Here is a 26,201-nt window from a genome sequence, read left to right as displayed (position 1 = left end):
TAGTATACATTTATGTATCTAACTCGAATTCATTTATACAATTTCAATTACGTTGCAGAAATTTTATTTGATCATGAGTCGCGCAACCTATGTATATTTTATTTCATCGTAAACTATCTGTTCTATTATGACAGCGTCCTTAAAGGGTAATGATCTCGAAATAATTTCCAACAATGTATCAAATGGAAATGTTTGGCGGCAATGGATAGGAAAATTTGTAATACAGAAAAAGTTTGTAAATAGTTTTGTTTCCAACTTTACAAAAATATTTAATATTGTTTTTCGTGTCAAAAAGTTTCATTTGTAATGTGTATGTACGAGTATACGGAGGAATAAGTTTGTTTGATACGCGCTCAGGTTAAAAGCATAGAAATAATTAAGATAACTGTAAATCTTTATATATATAATTCTTCTGTGAGTGTGTATGTCACTGAACTTCTCTCAAACGACTGGACCGATTTTGATGAAATTTTTTGTGTGTGTTCAAGGGGATCTGGGAATGGTTTAGATTCACAAATCAGCCTGTCAGATGGCGCTGCAGTCGGTACTTTCATACTTTGCTTTACTAATTGCTTGAAATATCATGCAGGACAACGTCTGTCGGGTCCACTAGTACATTTATATTTTAAAACCAACTTGTGTCGAAGTACTAGAATGCCATTTTTATTCGAATACAAAGATACTTTGAACGTAGTACGATATTAAGAAAATGTATACCTAAATAATGTATATGGATAAGTAGCGAAAATATTTTCACCAACACGCAATTCTAATGAAGCTTAAGATAAATTCTTTCCCCACATAGAAGACAGAACGTTAAGCCTAGACAATCAGACAAAATGGATAGCCATTTCGATAAGGATCTGTATTTATTGCAAAAAACGTATCCAATTTTTTATGGATTTGTTGTTTTCTTTTCTCTTACTAAGTACATAACGATTATAAAGAACTAGCCGTTTCGCGCCCGCTTTGCTGGACGAATTAAAATAAATTTTATGTTTCATTATTTTATTTTTTTTCATATTTTTATTATTCTTCTTTTTAACTTCCCGCTAAGAAAATTGAAATATTTCGAAAATCGAGTTTTTAACAGATGTTGACGTTTAGAGGTTCTAGGAAGCCTCCCCGAATGTTTCCGCGGTGAAGTCCGTATGGATAAATTTTCATAAAAGTAAAACAGCAATAAAAAAATGAAGGAACGTTGGAATTTAATAAATAAATAGCCATAAACCATCTAGGACAACAATTTCGCATCGAATGGTGGTAGTTTCATGTCGATACGATCAGTGGTTTAGGCGTGATTGAGCCTCAAACGAAGACCATTTTCATTATTATTATATATAGAAGATTATATGAAATAGAAGGCAATCCTAAATTAAACTACTCGTATATATAACTGTGTTTATAAAAATAGTTGCAAAAAACACTCCGAGGCGACTAATGAGAAAATTAAGTAAGATCTTTGATAGTGAAGAAAGGATTTTTTTTCAGATAGTTAATTACTCTACTGCCGCCTCAGGATTCAATCCTCAAACTGAATTTGCATCTCGTCTATATACAAATATATTTATCTTTTTGTGCAGTTAGACTTGTTCGTACGGCGAAGGGAATCATCGAGAGAAAGCGATAATTAAAAATGAAAGCGAAGACGAAAGAAGATAATCAGAGGCCACGGGTTGTAGTACACATCTAGACACATCCAAATTAAACAGTATATTAGACGACGGTAATGGTTAATCTTAATATATATAAATTACGTGTCACGTTGTTAGTCCGCTATGGACTCCTAAACTACCGAACCGATATCAATCAAATTTGCACACCGTGTGTAGTTTGATCCAACTTAAAAGGTAGGATAGCTTACATCTCAATTTATACCCGCAATATTATTTTATTGCAAAATATTTGTTTATTATTTGATAATTACAATTCTAACATATGGCGCTGTGTTGAAAGTACCAACGTTTCACATAAGCTATAATTTAGTGGCATAACTACCAAAAAAGCATGGTGGTATCCTACCATTTCCTTTGAATCGTTTACTACTATGTTATATAACAAAAACCTTAGCCACAGCAACGCTTGGCCGAGTCTGCTAGTATTATTTACACTTTATTAATTGATTCTTTAGCGTTAACACGCTCTTACCTGTTTCCTTTGATATTGAAATCACAAAGATCTCGAAAGCCTTGTTTAACAATGTAAATAGGTCGAATACTAAACGCGTGTAGGTGTTTGCCGGAACTTTATATTCTGGAAAATAAATATCGACAATGATATTAAGTAATTGAAATATTTTTCTTTACAATACTTCTTCGATCAAATATGGTATTTGTAGAAAGTTATCTGAACTTTGGTTTCCTTTGAAAGTAGATAAAACATTTTTTTCCGAAGACAAAATAAAGAAGCTTAGAAGCTGCTCTGTTGTTTCTTAAATACGTGCTAGATAAGGTAGCTTCATTAAAATCCTGCTAAAGTTGGACGGGTTTGTGGTTTTCGGGAACCTTATTATTCGTTAAGGTACAATATAAAAGTGTTTATAGTATAGAATAAAAGTCTATGAAATAACTGCAAACTCACCTCACTCATACACAAAAGATGTGCTTATATTTCGAGAAAATACTTAGTACTTGGAAATATGAGGCGAGTGTCTGGAACACACGTAGATATACAGTTAACGTGACGCAGGTATTTCTAAGCGCTGAGGAAAACTGACCAATAACTTTTTCCATCCTGTTTTTTCCCTCAAATCAGAAGACCAAATGTTTTATAAAACTTTTCGAGGTAAATTCAGGTTGCGTAAATTAAGTACTCTCGTGACAATACGCTTGTTGGAATATGCGAGTTTAATGTTGAAGCATACTTAACCTGTAATTTGTGTGTAATATACCCATATATAACATTTTCATTAATCTAAATGATATTCAATTTTGAAGCTAAATCCATGTTTAGTACTAATAATAATTTAACCAGTTAATATGATTAATAATTTGACCAGTTTTGTTCAATAACAATTATCACGCTTTTATTGATTGACAGTAGGCGATGTAGCCGCTACTTTAATAAGAAAACATGTATTTAGAAATGCTATCTCTCCCTGTACACAAATTTAATGTTGGAAAACTTAAAGTTTTACAAAATCTTTCATTTTAGCAACTTATTCAATGTTATCATGTTACAGTCTATCAATTACGCTATCATACATCACTTTTTATAGTCGTTAAAACGTTTGTTTAGTAAGGAGTTGTCGATTGAAACGCGAGATCTTTTTCATGGCTAGTGAAACTTAGTGATTAGTGTGACTCATGATTTAGTGTAGATTTAACTCATAAATGTTAACACAATTCTACCAAAGGGTTGCTTAAATATTAACGCAGTAGTATAAAAATGTAGTAACGCAGTAGTAATAGTAGTATAAAAGTTCTGTTTCTGAACAGCGTGAGTTGATCACATAATTCATAGAGTCGTGAGCTTTGCAGTTGATTTAGTTGGCTTACCGTATCACAATAATATCCGCAAAAGTTCCGCTAGCAGTCCGGATGGCCGCTCAGCTTAACACTTCTGGAGAAACTTTAAATTAGATATAGGTGCCCAGGTGTTCTCAAACTTTATGAGTTATTTTATTTATTTAAATATAACTAAAACTTATTAAATTTAATCGAAATTATCATATCAAAATGTACACTTAGGTCAATGTTAAAAAAAGGAAGATCTAAGCTAGCATGAAAGCTTCGTCACTCTATTAATTGCCAAGTTTTTGTGTGTGAAATTGTTAGTATTGTGTAGAATCATATCTCAATACACCAATACCTGCAAATCCTGTCAAGCCTGTGTGTGTACAAATCTGTATTTACACATAGACCCCTATGAACAGAAAAGATGTGCACTAAACACACTTGTAATGTTACTTACGTCTATTGTACGAAAGTCAACAATGGGGTGTTGAGGGTCGCCCCGACAGAGAGCTCATAAGAGCTCGTCACTCTTCCACAAATCACAAGTACGCTATGTGGCGTCGACCCTATAGTATACGTGATACGAGAAGCTTCGCTCTTGAGAAAAAACTTGAGACGAAATATCTGTCAGACCAATTTAGCCGAGTGCAGCTGTAGTCACGGCACAACGCTAATAATTGAAATACTGCAATAAAACAGTAAATACTTCATTCAATATTACGTTTCAGAATATTTACAATACACTTTATTACTATACTTATTTTATGACTCTAAATGTTAGGCTTTTTTATACTTAGTCCCGGAGGCCTGTCAATTTATACTATTAAAATGTCATCATTGTTAATTAAAATGATAGTTTACTGTAGTAACTGTTTTATTTATAACTATTTCATGATAAGCAATTTCACGAGAATTCTGTCAATACGACCGGCTTGCCAATTTGGGCATTTGCATACCAATACCTAACCTCTCGCCGGCCTATACCTAATTATGGTTTTAGTATTTGTAAAGATATAAAAACTATTTAATCTATATAGAGAAATTAATAATCATATTTAATTGTTTACGCTTTAACTCCGAATTTTCTCTCGTTTGCTGCGCACCACCACTTTGTATCCTTTAGGACTTAGGGTCATTTAGGATAAGAGCGTAGCAATTCCTAATAGGCCAGTAACGCACTTCTGAGTTATGGAGAGCCCACTAAATATCAGGTCAAATATCTTGTCCCTAGTTCTATAAAAAAATCTAATATAACTACTAGGATATAATAATATCTCTAAAAAAATCTAATATAACTACTAGGATATAATAATATCTCTCTTATTTGCACATTATTAAACCAGTAGTATATTTTCTACTTTCATTTTTATTTTGTTGCTAAGCTACGATACGACAAATATCTAAATGTGTCTAGTAATGTTCATTTATTTGATTATAGCTAATAAAATGAGAGCTTACTGCGTCGTAATCTCTAATGTACGAAGGGTGTTTTGTAAACACTATTGTTATAGCATTTAATGATCCCCGAACGCCTAAAATCGTCTCAAAGCTTAGCATGTTTACGTAAACAGGTGTAAAATGGATCGTTATGCGGGAATATTATCATAATGTTTGTAGACAAAAACTGAGTATGTAAATTCAGGAAATAATGCTTATGAAGCATCATCATGTTTACTGACACATTCATTTTAAATCATCGTTTTTATTAATGTTTAATTCAATGTCTTTTTTAATTGAAATGGAATTCCCTAAGAATAACTGTCACTACCTATAGATACTAAGGCCGATCAGCACAGTTTTTTGTATTAAAAAACTGTGTTTTTAGATTTAACCTTGATTGTCAATTGTTCGATATAAAATTTTTAAGTAAAGCCATGATTGAGATAAAGTTTTATAACTGTAAACCAAACATGGGAAAGCTAAACAAGGAAAAACCTCACTGACTTCAGTAAAGTAATAAAAATGCTCTTATATCTAGATTTTTGCGGATTTTTACGGATGCGATGAAGGCATATAACAATTTGTGTCATGTTCTAAATGCGAGAAATGTTTTATATTTGAAAAACGTCTCCATTGAGTATTCATATACGTAGAGTATTCGTAGACGTATTTTGTGTGCACTCTGTGAAATGTTGCCTCTGGTTTTGAAGACTATTGGAAACTCGTTACTATGTTCTGTTTTAAATTATGCTTTATTTAGGTGAATGAACAAGGTACTATTCAATATTAAGGTATATCTTAAGTGGTGTATAATCTATAGTCGCTGGTCATAATAAAGATAAACGGCAGTATTCCTGCAACCAGCCATGTATTGTCTTGGCTGGCGTAGCTCCAGGTCGCTCTAAGAATCCGCGCGCCATACAGGCTCCATTTTGAATGTCTACATTTTACCGACTCATAAACAAAGACTTTATGACCGATTAATTTCCATCATAGTCTCCGTTCAATTTTATTCAGAAAAAAATCAACTGACCACTTAGAGTGGGTACAGCTAGTCAAACAGTAAAGACGGCTAGGCAGCAGTGTAATTCGCACGAAGGGCGGAACACAACAATCAATTGTTAGACGTAAAGCCTAGATTAGCATAGCCCGACTGGGATCATCGGCTGTGATTGTTTCGACGTTGTTACATCCCGTGTAATTTGTAGGGATTCCGATGAATAAATGTTGTACGTTTACTGAACGGATTTTACGTACATTTGCGTACGAATTCGCAGCCTTGCGCGATTGTTATTCCGCCTAAAAAGCTTCATTCATTTTCAATTCAAATTAAAGCTTCTTTATGTAGTTATAAATGTGTTTTTCATGAAATAATATGCTAGACCACAATGATAATAAGTAAGAGTTTTGTTGGAAAAATATACGCTAATATTTTCCGAGGAATTTCATTATAGCGAGCCATGTTGGCTCTCAAATAAATAGGAATTTTATTGCTATTCTTTTCTGTTCAGTGTGATCTGATACATTACTTTATATTCATGGGGACGTTTTGTAGTAAATAATAGTATTGGTGGTTTAAATAACTATGCCTGTTTATTCTACAAATAAAAAATTATAACTTTTTAGTCCTCTAAAATAAAATAATTTGACATGTTTTTCGCATAAAAATTTATCGTTAAGATTTTTTCCTTTTCGATAAGTCATTGGCAATGTGCGTGACTATGACATTAGATTTCGTCAAATTCCAATTTCCGGCTTACACAAAAAGGACTTCTCACATTCCGGAAAATGTCAAATGTAAGCAGCGGAAATCGAAATAAAGTGAATAGTGCTGCGATTTATGTAGTTAAAACAACATAGTAAAGTCGGGATAAGTTGGTTATGAATATCAGTCTAGAAAGACGGATGAAAACCTAGTCAATATCTCTTGAGTGACCATTTCCATAGGACATGTTCAAGTCAACTAGTAAAAGTAATTTTGCCTCTATCATGTGGTGTATTGTTACCGTACCAAATTGTGTTTAAATTACAAAAATAAAATCCCACCGTACGAAAAAAATATAATCCCACAAGTGTCAACTAAAGTATTTGTAATTGAATTACGTGAAAAATATACCTATTACTGGTGATCTACAATTTTTTGATGAGCTGAGTGTCTTTAAACTCTACTGAGTGTAACAAAGCGCAAATGACGCCTTTAGAGCCGATCACGTCTTTGTTATCAAAGGTTGTAGGGGATGTCAAAGAAGATTAATTGGCGTCATAATTAATAGGAGCACTGAATAAAATATCAGTCTTTTAAAAAGATGAATAAAATCGTCCAACTGGAAAGTGTTCTATTCTGCCCACGACTTTGCATGTAAGTAAAAAATACAATAGTAAGTTTTATTGTCTACTAGCTGGCCTGGCGAACATCGTACCGCCTAACAGTCGATTCTTTATTTATTTTTAATACTTATTCTGCTATTCGGGACACCGGTTTAGCTAGTAAGATAAAAAAAAGAAAGTTGATATTACAACAAATACATTATGTCAAAAAATAAAATTTACCTTCCCGGAACCCCTCCACTAACACTTGAACTTTATGATATGGTATTAAAGTTCAAATTGCATTTAAATATTATTACGAATATTTTGTATGGGAATATAGAAAAGTGTTGTTTTTAGACTTTTTCACTCAATTTTTTTAATTTTTCTCTCCGTAAGAACCATCCTCGTACTTCAAGAAATATTATAAAAAAAGAATCAGATAAATCGGTCAAGCCGTTTTCATGTTATGTCGTGACAACGGAAAACGGGTTTCATTTTTATATATATAGATTAAAGTTGTCTGATTTGTTTTCGTAATTTTTAATAGAATGTTTAATTAAAAAATATTAATGTCTTCTTCGCTATCTGAATAATGAAACAGATAATAAAATATTCATGTCTCGATTCTGCGGTAAAGGATGGCTGGCTAAAGACATCCAAAGTCGACCTATCATTAAGCATATAAACTAAAAATATTACTTAATCTGGCTTATTGTTTCAGGTTTATTTACAATTCGGAGCAGTGTTGGCCTAGTGGCTTCAGCGTGCGACTCTCATACCTGAAGTTGTAGGTTCGATCCCCGGCTGTGCACCAATGGACTTTCTTTCTATGTGCGCATTTAACATTTGCTCGAACGGTGAAGGAATACATCGTGAGAAAACCGACATGTCTTAGACCCAAAAAGTTGACGGCTCGTGTAAGGCACTGGAGGCTGATCACTTGCCTATAAGATTTAAAAATGATCATGAAACAGATTCAGAAATCTGAGGCCAAGACCTAAAGAGGTTGTAGCGCCACTGATTTTTTTTATATTTATTTATTTACAATTGAGGATACCTAACAAGAGAAATTGTCGCACCAGTGTTAAACTTTCCGCACTTTATACGCCCATTATAAAAATGTAGCCAGTACCAACCTCCTTGGACCATTTATTATTTATTCCAAATACGCGTTATATTCATAACCCGAGACCAAAATATTAAAGCGTTGTCCGCTGTAAAGTATTATGCGATAAACAGTTTTACGTAATTGTAATAAGCACCACAATAGTGTGAAATAGTACGCTGCATATTACCTGAGTTTGGTTATAAATAGTTTATGAATGTATCCCCCTTCTGGCGGCATTAGTTTCGGTAAACTGGCTTATCCCGTTGAGATTATTTTGCTTCATAAATTATTTGTTTACAATATGAGAAGATATCACTTTTGGTTGTTACTTTTTGTATAATATTTTTGTCAATATAATAGAACTTTTTAATCAGTTCTCAGCTTGCTAATCCAATGATAATGAGAATACTAATGCACTAATGAAAAAGTTCATGTACAAATACATGGCGCAAATTTAACCTATTTCTTTACATATAAACGTTTTGCATAAACCAATTCCTAAACAAATGAGATACAGCGGTGTTGTTTCCGTCAACTTGGATTTTCGTAAACGAATCTACGAGTTAAACAATCATCATAAACAGGTATTAAATGTTGGTACTATTAAGTTAGCGAAGTACCGAGGTCTATACTTCGAGCTTACTTTACAGGCGCTACACTAATTTAACGCACCAGAAGCAGCCCCGTTTAACGACCAATTATGAAAGCTTAACTGAATGCTTTTACATAATTAAAAATTGCTATAGTATGGAAACAATTGTTAGAAAAACGTAAAGGTTTTGTTTTAGAAATTGAATTTAGGTTCTCGATATCTTAATATATATATTTCTTGTGTGCGTGTGTATGTGACTGAACTCCTCCTAAACGACTGGACCGATTTTGATGAAATTTTTTGTGTGTGTTCAAGGGGATCTGGGAATGGTTTAGATTCACAAATCAGCCCGCCAGATGTTAAGGGTAGTCCACCCCTAATTTTTATTTTTTTATTTTTAGATAAAATTTTATTTTTTATTTTTTTTATGTTACAGAATTAAAAAATACATACAACCCCTAATTTTCAACCCTCTACGATCAACCCCTATTTTTTTATTATAAATGATATACATGGCAAAACGACGTTTGCCGGATCGGCTAGTATATATATGTATACTAATCAGTCACCGTGACCACGCACGCTGTAAAGCACGCGAAACGTCGCTTAAATTTAAAATTATGTTAAATAATTGTATTTATAATAATACATAACTTTAAACCGGTTAAAAAGTTTTTTCTTTAAATGTGTAAAGGTTATGTCAATAAAAGACAATACTATATGTATACTAGTTCTGTTTTTATCTCATCTCTTATACAAAGAAAGAAAATTTACTACATAATCATATAACAATACTATAGAACCGTCGTAACAGAGGACAGTAAGATTCAATGAGAAAATAAGTATTCTTGGAAGCTCGTCGTGAATGGTTAAAGTTGACTTCCTTGAAAATGAATGGAGCAATCGAGAACGTAAACCCAATCATCGAAAACCAACAGCAGACGGACTTGGCCATTTCACGATGTTTGCCTTGCAGCGTCCAACTCCCTTGTGTTTGTTTCCACGCTACGGCTTAAACTTTTAGCAAGTGTAATGTACGGCACTGCATGAGTGCTTAAATAAACTAATTGGTGTTAGTTTGGCTAAGACTGGAGTTCAAAATCACGTTTGAACTCCACACGATCGATGAAAGACGGTTTAATTAAATTTTATTGGTTCAATATTAAAGTGTGGGGACAGTTTATTGACACAACTCCCAGACAATGAAAGTGTTTACCTTCTACATAAATAGAGCAGTGTGACCTTTAGGTATTTTATTGATTTATATGTAGACATGACTGTTAATTTAAGAAAAACATTAATTGTAACAGAAATGAAGAGCACCATTTTGAATGTAGAGCACGGCTCAAGATGTAGGCGTGCACAGTAAAGAAAAATTAGGCGAGTCTTTGTATTTTTAAATTTGCATATGTATTCATTCTCTTTGAGTAATGGAAAATGTTGACAACAATACGGGATGCATAAAAAGGAAAACTTTTAAGTGGCACCGGGGACGCGGTGGCCGGTGAAACACATTCGTCGCATACAAATCGGCACACTAGCCCACTTCCAATACAACTTGTAGGAAATAACATTGGTTCGCGATATTTGATGAAACATTGAATAGCCTTCATTGTCTACCTTTAATTTAAGTCATGGTAATTTGTATGTTATCTTACACTTATTACTTTGTGGATCATAAAGAATAACTTATATTATATGTATATGTATCTCGTTTAAAAAATAAAAATGTGTTTATTCATTTTAGGTACATATGAATTACAATGTGTAAGATTTGGGAACCCTTTTAAGTAAAAAATACCTGTGTCAGGGTAAATATAAGTATAACCAATAATTTAATAACTTTTTTATTTATTTTAGTTCAGTAAGAAATCTAATACGTAACGAAATAATCGGGAAGTGAAAAATGAAAGAATTAATATATTCTAATATAGTAATGTAATTCAAAAAAAATAATAAATTATTAATTAGAATTGAGAACTAAAATTTCAAAAAAACTACATTCTAGTCTTCACCACTAACAACGATACATAAGTTTGATGGTGTAAGATATTCTTCTTGCTTCCCCAAGTATGGCGAGTGGCGAATCCCAAAAGTTGGCGCTGGGATAGTACGTTTGGGGTACATAAACTGTAATATTCACATTAATATACTTACTTATTAATATTTATAAATTTCGAATGGTGTAAATAATTTCTCTTTCTAAATTTACGACACATCTGCGGAATGAAATTAGTATTAGAAGAGATTTAATAACCTTTTTCTCGCAATAAGTATTTGGCGGTGGCGTCTTTTTGGGCGGTGGGCTTTTGAAAGGAGCACCAAAGGAAAATGCGGGCTTTCGTAGCTTCACAAAGTCAAAGTTGGGATCGTGTTCTCCGGGACCGGGAAGATTTTGTGCTGTTATTGCTCGTACTGCATATCCGAGTGTATACGAGGGTGGCTTACTATATCACAAAGGAATACATCATTTCTATTGGCAATTTATAATTAGTATTTATCTTTATCCTAGTAGGCTAGTCCTATATCTGGGTATAATATTTTGTAAAGCATTAAATAAAATAAATCTGTTTTTACCTGTTATTACAAGATTTAATGTAAAATAAAATTCAGGTTATTGAACCAAAAAAGCGAAACTATGCCTGATCGCATTGAAATTATTGCTGTTACTTCTTTCTCCTTGGATAGTTCCCCAACTATTTTGTCATTGGAATATAATATAATAATATATAATACATAGTAGGTATTGCACATCCTATTATTTAATATTATTATTAGTAAATCTGAATAGAAATTATTACTTTACTTACTTGAAATGTATTTTGGGCAAATACATATTTGGGGGAGGGGTCCACATGTCCCAAGGTTGATATGGAGGCTTTGCGGCTGGGCGCATCGAGTAGACTGGAGGTCTTTTAAAGACCACTTGGCTTTTTGGGACATATCTGTCAGGGCCTGGTGATTTGCCTTTACACTGTATCGGATCTAATCTGGGTGAAACTACACCGAGAGGTATCCTATAGGGTCCTGAAACAGTTGCTTTAATAATTGATTGAAATTACCTTGGTTTGATTTAATTTTAAGATATTGTAGTTACGCCTTCAAGTTGTAGTCTGGCTCAAACTTTTTTTTTATGGCTCTGGCACGGTTTGTGCATTAGCCAGCGTCAAGTATGAGATTTTTATCATTCCTGCTTTTTGCCTTAGAAATTCGATCATATCCTCCATGTACGGTTTAGGCACTCGCCCGGTACCGCACAACCCTCCCAAAGGCCGAGAACAAATTAAATTAAAACTTGCCCTCGAACCGGGAATCGAACCCGGTGCCCTCACCTAGCTGCCACTTCATAAGACCGCTAGGCTATGAGGCCCCCGGCTCAAACTTTTAAATATATTTGGTACGACGTTGTTACCGACCCTACTCTGTTTATCGGTAATAAATATTACACTGCTTTACCGACTCCCAATTTCAGCTTCCACATAATAAGTTAAAAATAAATCGCTGAAGGACAAAGTTGCGGATCATAATCGGCTTTATAAGAAATAGTGTCTGTAAAAATCTTCATTCATTTTTCTATAACCGCAACAATTTATTACTAAGTATTGGAGTATTTTATTATGAACGAGGCAGTTTCGTAATATTATATATAGGTTCACTTGCTCTATCTACCAAAGTTCTATCATGTGTCAGAGTACCTTTTTTACTATGTCCCGAGATGTCTAAAACTGGCGCTTTCGCTGTAAGAATCTGTTTGTTAAAGTTCACAGGTGTCTTGTGACCGAAAGTATACGCCGGAGCACGCTGTATCCTCGAGTAACCCTTGCCACCTACAAACTTGAACTTAAGTGATTTTTAGGAATTAATTATTCGTTTGAAAGGCTACAACTATGCTTAAATATAAAACTACAATGAAAAACAAATTTAAATTTGAATAAAACATAGTATAAAGACAATACGATATTAAGAGGGATAGAGAAAGCTGAGAATCATTGCCTTTATCCTTTGATGTATATAGAGTCTGTGCGGTAAGAGAATTTAGTCGTAGAAAATAAGAAATTTAGTCGCAGCAGCGCTTAATTACTGTTTTGTTATGAGTGTTGCGTTCTTAAAGTTTGACAGTGTTGATGCTTTTTAATAAGAATTATATTAGTTCGCATAACCGCTACGCCGATAGGACAAAATTATCATCTTCATATAATAATTACAATAATATATAAAAAAACTAAGCAGCCATGTTTTCTAACCTTAAAAGCACGAGAATGCATTAATCTAAGAAATAAACAACATGTACGATACGCAGTTGTTAACGACAGCTCACTGTAAGTTTATTGTAACCCTTGAAGCACTTGCTAACTTTAGAAAGGCTTCAAATAAGTTATGTATAAAAGCTTAAGTTATCCGCGCTACAGTTTGATTTAGAATTACTTGTAGTTCAGCTCATTGAAATTGAAAATTGCATAGTTTTAACAATATTGGATTAACTAAAAACTGCACCACGCACACTCTGTTCTATTACAAAAATTAACGGTATAATTAATATTAATAATAATCATGATATTATGTTACAGAATATTGGAGGCGTTTCATATTCTTGAGGCCCAGGACTCTTGAGATCTCGCTTTCCCCTCCGCTCAGTTGGTTTACATGGCGATTGCTTAACAAACCGCGCCCTACATTCCCAACCCCACGGCATTGTAAATAAAAAGTATCAAACGTTTATTTTATAAATGCTTGGTAAAACGTAGACGTAAAATATTATTTTCAATAGTCGACACATAGAACTGACGTTTGTTTGAAGGCTCAATTTTTTTCTTCGTCAATGATTATAAATGCTTAAAGGACGTATATAATAAAATTATATTTGTGTAGAAACAATTTTTAAACAAATATCTTTATATCAAGTGAGAATATGGCGGAGAGTGAAAGACGTTGTTCTTCAATGAAACATTTTCAGATCACAATTTTCTTTCATTTTTCATCCGCACATTTACACCTAAAATGATATCATAATTAATGTGAATAGTAGGTAAAGTTAATCTTCAAATAATTTACTAAATAAAATTTTTACTCTGTAGGAAATTTAATTAGGCTAAAAGTTCGTGCTGAAAAGGGGATTTTAGGCACACGTTTGGGCCTAATCAAAAGTGCTGAAGCGCACATACTCAGATAAAACATGACATAAAAGACGAGGAATAAATGAATCAAGCAAATAAAAAAAGAAATTCTAGGGAACAGGAAATTGAGCTTCACCGGATATCGTCGCACCGGAACGACGTGCGACGAAGGAATGACTTCCGGCCGAGGTGAGCCATCGTTTTTCATCTGTATGTACGCTATTATGCATTAAGGTTGTTTAAAAGTAGTAATTAAAATTTTGTTGTCAATATTTTTAACTAGCGAATGAGGTACAATTTAGGAAATTTCCGCCTAACATCATCATACGTTTAACTAAGAGACGGATACTTTGACTACGGTGGATAAAAACGAAACATTTTTGTATTAATATGTTTGTCATTTTCTAATAGAATCGGAAGTAGCATAACTTTGATACAAAAAATTGCAATAAGCTAACAAAAATATACGTGAAAAACTTTTAAAACAATATTTTCTATATTTTAGTATTTATAACAAATCCAGGGTATCAAAGTACCTCTTTAGTCCCAAGAATCTATTTAGACCAAAATACATTCTTGGTTTAAAATAATTCATATAAAAATAAGAATAATTATTTAATATCACCAATTGTAATAGTTGATAGAGATTTTAATATGGTTAAGCGGGTTAAAGGTTAAGGTTTCATATCAGAAATGAAAATAAAAATCGTATATATTATTTATAGCCCTATCTTAACTTTGATAGACGTCATGGTGTACTAAATAATTCAAAGCACTTCCGTCGACGCCTCGTAGCTTGAAACATGTTCATCCTAATTAGTTAGAAACAAACATAATAACGATTGACGCTGTCCTATGATTGTTGGATTAGATTCCGAATTAGAGTCTCTTAATTTTAATGCGGAACTGTGTGACGTTTGTTTTTGAAGTTATACTTCTTTAGGCGCGTTATGAAAAATTGATGACAGTGAAATTTTACGATGCGCGATTTACAGTCTTTGATTATTTAATTGTAATTAATTATTTGCATGCAATCAAAAACTATTTTTAATGGCAAAGAAGTATAACTTCTTACGCGCGTACATAAGTACACGCACCCGAAAACAAAAAGCTTTGAGTTTGCCAACACAATCCAAGTTTTAACTTTAAGGGAGTTTTTACTTGAATTTTATCTTGTCATCGATAGCTACTTTAGACCAGAGATAACATAATATATACTGAGCATGTTCCTTATATCAAGTAAAAAGATTTCCACTTTTTATATTTAAATTGTTTGTAAAAAAAAATCTAATCAACCTTCAGTTGATATAGTTTGTTAATTATGGTTAATTACGGTTCCTAATGCTCCTTTTAGTCTTTCTCAAAATAAATCTAATCTAAGTTAGACACGTTATGAATATCTAAGGTCAAGTTAATTACAGTTTTGAACACTCAGAATTTCATGTTTCAATTATTCATGTACGTAATGGAAAATTAAAAAGCGGGCAATATTGCCAGTTCGTGCGGCATTCATTATTCAAGCCATACAACGGGGACACGTAAATCCTGAGCTTTTAATAAATTCTATTATAAATATGCGTCATTTTCCACTTTAATCCCACTATGCTTTTGGTGCACGGACAGTATTTAAAAAGCTTAGCTAAGCCAAGAAGGTATTCAACGTAAAATGCCTCTTTAAATACGTACAATAGTAATTTAGCTATTAAGTCATATTGAATAACCATTTCGTGTAATAGAGACTATTATATACGAACCTTAACTTAAACTTAATCATTATGTATGTAATGTTGTAATGTTTTTTTCTTTCTTAATACTAATCGTGATACATGCCATTGTCTCTGTGATGAAACTGGCTACCTCAACGCAGAAATATTCCTAGAGAGGTCGCCAGAGAAACACTTTTTAGGTATTATCATAAGTGTAAGTATATACATATACAGATACATTTCATTTGAGTTTCGTCGCTATAAGTAATGTGTTCTTCTTAGCACAACATATTAAAACATAAGACGGTTTTAATAATTGAATTTTGGTATTAGAAATCAAAAAAAAATCTTATAGGCAATGCCATTAAGTATATTGCTTTAAATTAAGTATAATAATACCTTTTACAGTCTAAATTTGTTTATTAACATTTAAATAATACAATAAAGCTAATAGGAGGTGTTCTTAGGAAGATGTATAATTTTTGTACAAATATATTTTAATTGTCCATTATAATTTTCGATGTTACTCGACCTTAACGAAACCAAAGTTTCGACCACAATTCGACGCCCAAAGTAGGTCAAACCAGTAAATGAAGTATGCGGAAACTTCTTACAGCAAAAGTCAATTGAGCTGGGAACTTTTTTAAAGTGCCGAGGCAACTACGACTTTTTATATTAGTTTTTATCTTTATCCCACGTTTTAGATCACCAATCACTCGAATATATCAAGGGAAAACAAATATTTGAAAAAATGTTTATATTTGGTTTATGTTATTATATGTATATCTACTATATAAAAATAAGATAATGGAAAGGTCTCGGGCTCCGTGAGGTTTATAGCAAAGAAAATTCAGGAAAAATTTCAACAGAAATGCGGGAAAATATTACAAAAAAAAAACACCAAATAAAACGAAGCCATCTGGTGGCGAAACGGAGTTCGCCGGGTTTGCTAGTAATATATATATATAAAAGGGCTAATGGGTTAGGGAGAATGTAAATAAAATGTTATACATGAAATGGAAGTAACATTACATTTTTATGTATAACACTTGATAGCGCTACGCCTTCATATTTCAAACTAGTCGAAAGTACAGTAAATTAGTGTAGTCTATACAAATCGTATAAAAATACTTTGCGATCGAGTTGACAACAAAAAATTATCATTGTAACGACTAATGCTGAACTAAATTATCGTATAATATTTTATGCTATAGGCACATTGCGAATAACACCTGCTGCTCGGATACTCATAATGCCAATTTGCTTGCGAGTGGAGCTGACCTTTTAACCACACGAAAACCAAGTTTTTATAATATTTTAGAGGGTTTTATATAACATAATCCGGTTGAGTGTCTATTTATCATTTTTATTGCATATAAAATAGTTGTGAGCTGAAACTCTAATATAGGTACTCAAAGAAATAACGCGCTTATAAGATTAGAGTCATAAAAGATTTAATATGTTACGTTTATAGGCGATATGAGTGTCGTGTCCACTCAGAGTACTACTGAATTATGTTTATAATTTTCATTGCTTTAAATGAAAAGATTTTTTATATAGCTACTGATATTCTCTCAAACAAGATAACTGTATAGTCGATCCATAACTAGATTACTTTAATGCTTTCAAATTCTTATTAAATAATTTCAATAATGTAGATCGTGGTCAAAAAATCCGCCTCCAAATTGAAGAACCACCGATTTATAGAATAATATTAGATGACCCGGCAAACGTTGTTTTGCCATATATATTTCTAGTAAACTTTTTATAGTTCAATAAAAATAACTATCTACTATAATAAAAAATAGGTGTTGATCGTTAGGGTGAAAATTATGGGATGTATGTATTTTTGTACGCTATATCTATCATAAAAAAATATTTAAAAAATATTTTTTTTTTTTGGTGTGGACACTCTTTATCATTTAGGGGTTTGAAGGATAAATAGTAGCCTATTCTCAGACTTACTGAATATGCATAAGAATCGGTAGAGCCGTTTCGGAGGAGTATGGGAACGAACATTGTGACACGAGAATTTTATATATTAGATTTACTTAGATAATTCAACATCATATTAATTCTTATTATTCGTAATCCTCTCTCTCGCATGGTGGACGTGGTTTCTATGACTTCTATGTACTTTCGATTCCCGGCAAAGTTGAAGTTTTCTGTTAGTGGATAAAGAAAATCTACTTTCAAAAATATCCATGGTTCACACATGTAACTGCCCCATTCTGAAGTTACGGGATTTCAACTTTACCAATTACTTAAAATATAAATTGTTGTATGATTCTGATATTGGTAATTTTAATAACTTACAGCCGGGACCTGTCAAGAATTAATATGAACTAGATGAATGAAGATTATCCGTTGTGGAAATTTCACATTTCCATTTATTACAAAATCCTCTTATAGACTTGCTGTTTGTTTTATAATGAACCAATTCAGGTTAGTATTGAATGGGTATTCGGTTTGCAATAGGCACAACACTGCTCTGAATATGCAACGGACCAATCACAATTTTAGACTGCTGTTCTGGCTATTTCGTTCTCGGCCCCTAGCTTCATTAAAAGCCCGGCAGATTGAAATATCCATACTAATATTATTAACGCGAAAGCGCATTTTGTTATTTAGTCGTTACGGTTTCGGTATTATACCTATGTCAACACCTGAGTTTTGCGAATGTAAAATATATTTGAATTAGTTTTGTCATAGTATTTTCTGTTTTTGATTTATAAGCAGTGTTGGCTTTTATTGTACATTTAACACTCGCTAAATGCACACAAAAATCAATGGCCTGTGTTAGTAGGCTGATCACCCACTTGCCTATTAGAATGTATGAAATAATGAAACAAATTAGCTCATGAAACACACGTCAACATCAAACCTGGAAGTTGTAACGCTTGTAGTTTTTTAATTATTAAAATCAAAGCAAACAGGCGGAGAATTTTCATCAAAAGTAATCATATACCTTAGAGGGAGATTTAGAAATCTAAATTAACTCTCCCGTGAATAACGATAACCTGAAGGTAAATCCTAAGTTAGGTCTAAGGCTTTTTATCGACGCTTTCATGGCATTGTCGTTCACAGAGAATGCATTATGTAAACACCAAAATGTATTGACATTTTGTATAACAATGTATATAATATATACGTAGAACGTTCTATATAGCGTGTTTTATTAACGTGACTTGTTATTAATTAAAAATATGTTCTATCAAGTACATGATGCACTTCACAAGAGCATAGCGCAATGTTAGTGAGGGTTATAAAGTTCACACTTAATAAATTTAATTAATGAATGTATATAGATTCCTATAGTGTTAATAAATTAATATCCTTAAAAAAATTGATAAACGTAGAAATATTAATAGTAAAGACATCAAATGGTCCGTATTTAACTATTACGAATAATATTAATTCAGTGGCGCTACAAGCCTTTATGGGTCATGACGACAGATTGCATTCGTTTCTTTGTTCATTTTATTTTCACTGACAAGTAGGTGATCAGCCTTCTGTCTGACGCATGTCTTCGATGGATTTGAGATATGCTGGTTTCCTCACGATGGTTTCCTTCAGTGTAAGAGCGAGTGTTACATACGCAACTAAAAATGTGCGCAACCGGGGATCGAACCTACAACTGAAGCCGCTAGGCCATCACAGCTAAACTAAAACTTAGCTTACTTTCCTAATTATTAACGAACTAAAAATATTTGTATAAAAAACTGAGTAGTATATATGTAGTATTTAATAGTATTTAAATTTCTAAATAAAAATGTGTAAGATCGTGATGGACATGGTTTTTTCCATATCTTATTTAAAGTCAGGTTTGACATTCCATTTACTGGTCCCCTATAGTGTGATAACAATTATAAAAACCTAGCAACAAATATATTATTTCAAAACCTTATACGTGACGACAGTATTATGATGACGGATTATACTACCCGATTGGAATACAGTATTTTATAGGGCAGAATAAATCTCTGTGTCGTAAATCCGATCCTTGTACTCGGTTTATTTGATTATGGGGCCTTGGTGCCGGAACAAAATATCAGATTTTATTGTTCTATTTCGGGGTGAAATCATATATCAATCATATACCAATACCAAAAAGGTAGTACACTTATTGAACAATTCGACCGTTGCATTACAAAATAAGCTGATTAACCCGAATAATAAGGTTAATAATATTAGTTCTTACTTTAATATTCGGGTTATATGTATGTATAACTTAAAATCATATGTGGGTTTACAAGGGTTTTTACTTGAATTCTTAATACTTTGTGATATTTTTAAGCAAGAAAACAACTTTGTATTCTTGCTTTAAAAGCGAGCGAGTGTTAGATAGACACGTAGTCAGAAAGGAGCACCACCGCGGATCGAACCTGCGACCTCAGGGATACTAATATAAAACCGGCATATCTCAAATCCAAAAACCGACTATATGTGTCAGACAGAAGGCTCACCACCAAACTTGTTTATCAGATAAAAATATGGTTGTAGCGCCTGGATTATTTATTAATAATATTAGTTAATATGTATTACGTACATTTCAATGTCTTTACTAATAATAACTCTTTAATTGTTCGTTATACTGATGAGTTCTAACGTTATTTCACTGATGAATTACAATAAAACATTAGTAACAACACGTTACTAGGTCAGTGAAGATCTAGAAATGGGTAACATGGATGAATTTATTGCGTTACCATAATTCATTTGCAAGTTTACATTTTAATTATTCTGTTTCTACTGTAGCTATAAATTATTCAGTGGGTAAAGCTCTTGTTTTAACAGGATTGTTACTGTGGACTCACAGACCATTGTAGGATTCGAAAATTTAATAATTTCACAACTTTTAATGAGGTGATCTCTTCAACTTTGTACTTACTGTTGTTAATATGTGATGTGAAAACTGCATTAACATAAATATTTTACTAATTGAACTTATCTACAAAATTTACGGCTTGATTTAAGGTAGCATATTGGGACTTTATTAAAATGTTTAATGGCTCAACTGTTAATTCTTAATGAAAAAAAAACGTGTGGCACTCGGGGACTGACGCGGTAAAGCATAGCATCATTTATAAACTTATGCAATATAATTATTTTTAACAGTATTTTTTTCTTTGATATTAATTCAATCTACCACTCTACCAGACTCAGACTTACACGCCTATCCGATCACGCTAAACCGATGTGAGACGCAGTATGCGTTCTGTCCCGCTCTAACGCGTATTGGCCGCACCTATATTACGTCATCGTGTGTTAGGTTTATTTCATTACGCAATTTCTTGATTCGGTCGCCGCGTTCAAAGCCCGCGATAAAATCTATGCAATAGCTTAAAACTCGGTTGTCGATATTTTATTACATCTATTCGTAGCGTACCAAAAATACCAAAAATTACAGAATAAATATGTATCAAAGGGTTGCCAGTAGTAATCTAATACGTAATATAACAGGCCTGAATAAAGGTAAGCGTATACAATATGATGTCTTATGCTAGAAACGAGCCTTGCAAGCATCGTAATTGGTTTTATTTAATAATTTAAGAGCTCGGATAAAAATCCTTATTTAAAGTAAGTTCTATACGGTGTAATATTACATCAGAAGCTAAGGGGCGATACAGCTAGCGTAGCGGAAAATAGCCTTCTAACTCGACTAGGCATACACCAGACTGTATCGATCAATTACTATCACCCCTATAAATATCGAAATACTAATAAAATAGATATTCTGAAACCATTATCTTTATTCTTTATATATATAATTCTTCTGTGAGTGTGTATGTCACTGAACTTCTCTCAAACGACTGGACCGATTTTGATGAAATTTTTTGTGTGTGTTCAAGGGGATCTGGGAATGGTTTAGATTCACAAATCAGCCCGCCAGATGGCGCTGCAGTCGGTACTTTCATACTTTGCTTTACTAATTGCTTGAAATATCATGCAGGACAACGTCTGTCGGGTCCACTAGTTTTTTATATATTGTTTCTATATTTTGGTATGTTTTCTAATTTATAATTCTCTTGAATTAATTTTATTCAGTTCTGCTTGTTTGAAACAAAAGCCCAACATGCCAAGTTTATTAACAAATAAATTGTTCATTGTTGTAGTTATAAATTCCTTTAAAATAATATCTAATTGCCCATCAATTAACGTTATACTGCGGATAAAATTTCATTTACATTTACTTTAAAACTATAGCCGGTGAAACTTTGCGCCCGTATATTGATGGAATTCTGATACACTTTCAAATCTCCATTTAAAACTTATAAGCTACCTCCAGTTTAAAATAGTTTAATACGATTTTATTCTTCATGAATAAATAGCACTGTGGAAGCTTTCCATTTATACTTTTGTTAATTTAAGTTCTGTTTTAATAATTCCGTTGTCATATAAGAGTAACATTAATCCTTACGTTTATTTTTAAATGAAATATTTGTAAGGCGAGCTCACATAAATACACAGTAATATGTGAGTGCAAATTTATCCTCAAGAAAACCTGTCATTGTAGGTAACGAGGCAACCTAGGGGATCCTCATGACGGCTTACAATAACTCATCCGGGAGACTGTCAGCGGAGCTGCCTCAATAAACTGATGTACTTACCTGTAATTACGTATAGGACAATAGCGTACCGAGTACCGTTAATTTAAGACGGCACATAGAGTGCGGATACGAGCGCAAATTAATAGCATTACTTCCCTCATGTTACCATAGCTGTAATTTTGTAATAGAGATCTTTATGTTCCTTGATGTCTTTATCAAATCACTTTACAAGAACTACATTTCTGTTGTTCTGTTATATATATTTTGGTGAATTTAATATTTTGAAAACTCTCTTGTAATGAGAAATTATTGTTCCTAAACAACCTACGATGTGGTACCTATACCATCAACTATAACTGCAAATATACAATATTATATATAAACTAGCTGACCGGACAAACGTCGTTTTGCCATGTATATCATTTATAATAAAAAAGGGGGTTGATCGTAGAGGGGTGAAAGTTAGGGGTTGTATGTATTTTTAATGCTGTATCATAAAAAAATAAAAACAGAAAAAAATATTTAAAAATAAAAAAAATATATTTAGGGGTGGACTGGACTACCCTTAACATTTAGGGGGATAAAAAATAGATGTTGTCCGATTCTCAGAGATACCCAATATGCACACAAAATTTAATGAGAATCGGTCGAGCCGTTCCGGAGGACTTTAACCACAAACACCGCGACACGAGAATTTTATATATTAGATATAACATAGTATATAATATAAGCAACGCCATATTTACAAGATTCCACCTAGTTTTAATTGGCTTCTACTAACTTCTATTTATACCACAAACACATGGTAAGCTTACAAGTACAGATTAAAGCGTTTATATTTGAGGGTAAAATCTTTTCTGATTGTAGATATATTCAACTGTAGCAATTTCCAAACAGATTCCAGAACCAATTCAGGTTAGTATTGAATGGGTATTCGGTTTGCAATAGGCACAACACTGCTCTGAATATGCAACGGACCAATCACAATTTTAGACTGCTGTTCTGGCTATTTCGTTCTCGGCCCCTAGCTTCATTAAAAGCCCGGCAGATTGAAATATCCATACTAATATTATTAACGCGAAAGCGCATTTTGTTATTTAGTCGTTACGGTTTCGGTATTATACCTATGTCAACACCTGAGTTTTGCGAATGTAAAATATATTTGAATTAGTTTTGTCATAGTATTTTCTGTTTTTGATTTATAAGCAGTGTTGGCTTTTATTGTACATTTAACACTCGCTAAATGCACACAAAAATCAATGGCCTGTGTTAGTAGGCTGATCACCCACTTGCCTATTAGAATGTATGAAATAATGAAACAAATTAGCTCATGAAACACACGTCAACATCAAACCTGGAAGTTGTAACGCTTGTAGTTTTTTAATTATTAAAATCAAAGCAAACAGGCGGAGAATTTTCATCAAAAGTAATCATATACCTTAGAGGGAGATTTAGAAATCTAAATTAACTCTCCCGTGAATAACGATAACCTGAAGGTAAATCCTAAGTTAGGTCTAAGGCTTTTTATCGACGCTTTCATGGCATTGTCGTTCACAGAGAATGCATTATGTAAACACCAAAATGTATTGACATTTTGTATAACAATGTATATAATATATACGTAGAACGTTCTATATAGCGTGTTTTATTAACGTGACTTGTTATTAATTAAAAATATGTTCTATCAAGTACATGATGCACTTCACAAGAGCATAGCGCAATGTTAGTGAGGGTTATAAAGTTCACACTTAATAAATTTAATTAATGAATGTATATAGATTCCTATAGTGTTAATAAATTAATATCCTTAAAAAAATTGATAAACGTAGAAATATTAATAGTAAAGACATCAAATGGTCCGTATTTAACTATTACGAATAATATTAATTCAGTGGCGCTACAAGCCTTTATGGGTCATGACGACAGATTGCATTCGTTTCTTTGTTCATTTTATTTTCACTGACAAGTAGGTGATCAGCCTTCTGTCTGACGCATGTCTTCGATGGATTTGAGATATGCTGGTTTCCTCACGATGGTTTCCTTCAGTGTAAGAGCGAGTGTTACATACGCAACTAAAAATGTGCGCAACCGGGGATCGAACCTACAACTGAAGCCGCTAGGCCATCACAGCTAAACTAAAACTTAGCTTACTTTCCTAATTATTAACGAACTAAAAATATTTGTATAAAAAACTGAGTAGTATATATGTAGTATTTAATAGTATTTAAATTTCTAAATAAAAATGTGTAAGATCGTGATGGACATGGTTTTTTCCATATCTTATTTAAAGTCAGGTTTGACATTCCATTTACTGGTCCCCTATAGTGTGATAACAATTATAAAAACCTAGCAACAAATATATTATTTCAAAACCTTATACGTGACGACAGTATTATGATGACGGATTATACTACCCGATTGGAATACAGTATTTTATAGGGCAGAATAAATCTCTGTGTCGTAAATCCGATCCTTGTACTCGGTTTATTTGATTATGGGGCCTTGGTGCCGGAACAAAATATCAGATTTTATTGTTCTATTTCGGGGTGAAATCATATATCAATCATATACCAATACCAAAAAGGTAGTACACTTATTGAACAATTCGACCGTTGCATTACAAAATAAGCTGATTAACCCGAATAATAAGGTTAATAATATTAGTTCTTACTTTAATATTCGGGTTATATGTATGTATAACTTAAAATCATATGTGGGTTTACAAGGGTTTTTACTTGAATTCTTAATACTTTGTGATATTTTTAAGCAAGAAAACAACTTTGTATTCTTGCTTTAAAAGCGAGCGAGTGTTAGATAGACACGTAGTCAGAAAGGAGCACCACCGCGGATCGAACCTGCGACCTCAGGGATACTAATATAAAACCGGCATATCTCAAATCCAAAAACCGACTATATGTGTCAGACAGAAGGCTCACCACCAAACTTGTTTATCAGATAAAAATATGGTTGTAGCGCCTGGATTATTTATTAATAATATTAGTTAATATGTATTACGTACATTTCAATGTCTTTACTAATAATAACTCTTTAATTGTTCGTTATACTGATGAGTTCTAACGTTATTTCACTGATGAATTACAATAAAACATTAGTAACAACACGTTACTAGGTCAGTGAAGATCTAGAAATGGGTAACATGGATGAATTTATTGCGTTACCATAATTCATTTGCAAGTTTACATTTTAATTATTCTGTTTCTACTGTAGCTATAAATTATTCAGTGGGTAAAGCTCTTGTTTTAACAGGATTGTTACTGTGGACTCACAGACCATTGTAGGATTCGAAAATTTAATAATTTCACAACTTTTAATGAGGTGATCTCTTCAACTTTGTACTTACTGTTGTTAATATGTGATGTGAAAACTGCATTAACATAAATATTTTACTAATTGAACTTATCTACAAAATTTACGGCTTGATTTAAGGTAGCATATTGGGACTTTATTAAAATGTTTAATGGCTCAACTGTTAATTCTTAATGAAAAAAAAACGTGTGGCACTCGGGGACTGACGCGGTAAAGCATAGCATCATTTATAAACTTATGCAATATAATTATTTTTAACAGTATTTTTTTCTTTGATATTAATTCAATCTACCACTCTACCAGACTCAGACTTACACGCCTATCCGATCACGCTAAACCGATGTGAGACGCAGTATGCGTTCTGTCCCGCTCTAACGCGTATTGGCCGCACCTATATTACGTCATCGTGTGTTAGGTTTATTTCATTACGCAATTTCTTGATTCGGTCGCCGCGTTCAAAGCCCGCGATAAAATCTATGCAATAGCTTAAAACTCGGTTGTCGATATTTTATTACATCTATTCGTAGCGTACCAAAAATACCAAAAATTACAGAATAAATATGTATCAAAGGGTTGCCAGTAGTAATCTAATACGTAA

The 26,201-nt window shown here is 32.8% G+C and overlaps 1 protein-coding gene across 1 annotated transcript; it reads right to left on the bottom strand.

The window, feature by feature from the left end:
- Window positions 1–10,833: 10,833 nt before the first annotated feature.
- On the bottom strand, window positions 10,834–13,705 carry LOC125052741 (extensin-like). The gene is made up of 5 exons (XM_047653757.1): window positions 13,472–13,705; window positions 12,601–12,732; window positions 11,716–11,932; window positions 11,163–11,352; window positions 10,834–11,035 (listed from the first exon to the last, which is right to left on the bottom strand). The coding sequence occupies exons 1-5, from the start codon at window positions 13,596–13,598 to the stop codon at window positions 10,910–10,912; spliced, it is 792 nt and encodes a 263-aa protein (XP_047509713.1). The 5' UTR covers window positions 13,599–13,705; the 3' UTR covers window positions 10,834–10,909.
- Window positions 13,706–26,201: the final 12,496 nt, after the last annotated feature.

Source organism: Pieris napi, chromosome 1 (genome assembly GCF_905475465.1).
Source record: "Pieris napi chromosome 1, ilPieNapi1.2, whole genome shotgun sequence".
Classification (NCBI taxonomy): Eukaryota; Metazoa; Arthropoda; class Insecta; order Lepidoptera; family Pieridae; genus Pieris; species Pieris napi.
Note: the sequence above shows the minus strand (reverse complement) of the source record. Positions and strands in the feature narration are given on the sequence as shown.

Bases quoted from the DNA above. Each gene is read 5' to 3' on its own strand.
- LOC125052741 (XM_047653757.1), bottom strand. From the start codon at position 13,598: ATGCCGTGGGGTTGGGAATGTAGGGCGCGGTTTGTTAAGCAATCGCCA. The intron at 11,933-12,600 runs GTACTCTGACAC...CAACTGTTTCAG, and splicing joins CTCGGGACATAGTAAAAAAG to GACCCTATAGGATACCTCTC. The intron at 11,036-11,162 runs GTTATTAAATCT...TGAATATTACAG, and splicing joins ATACTTATTGCGAGAAAAAG to TTTATGTACCCCAAACGTAC.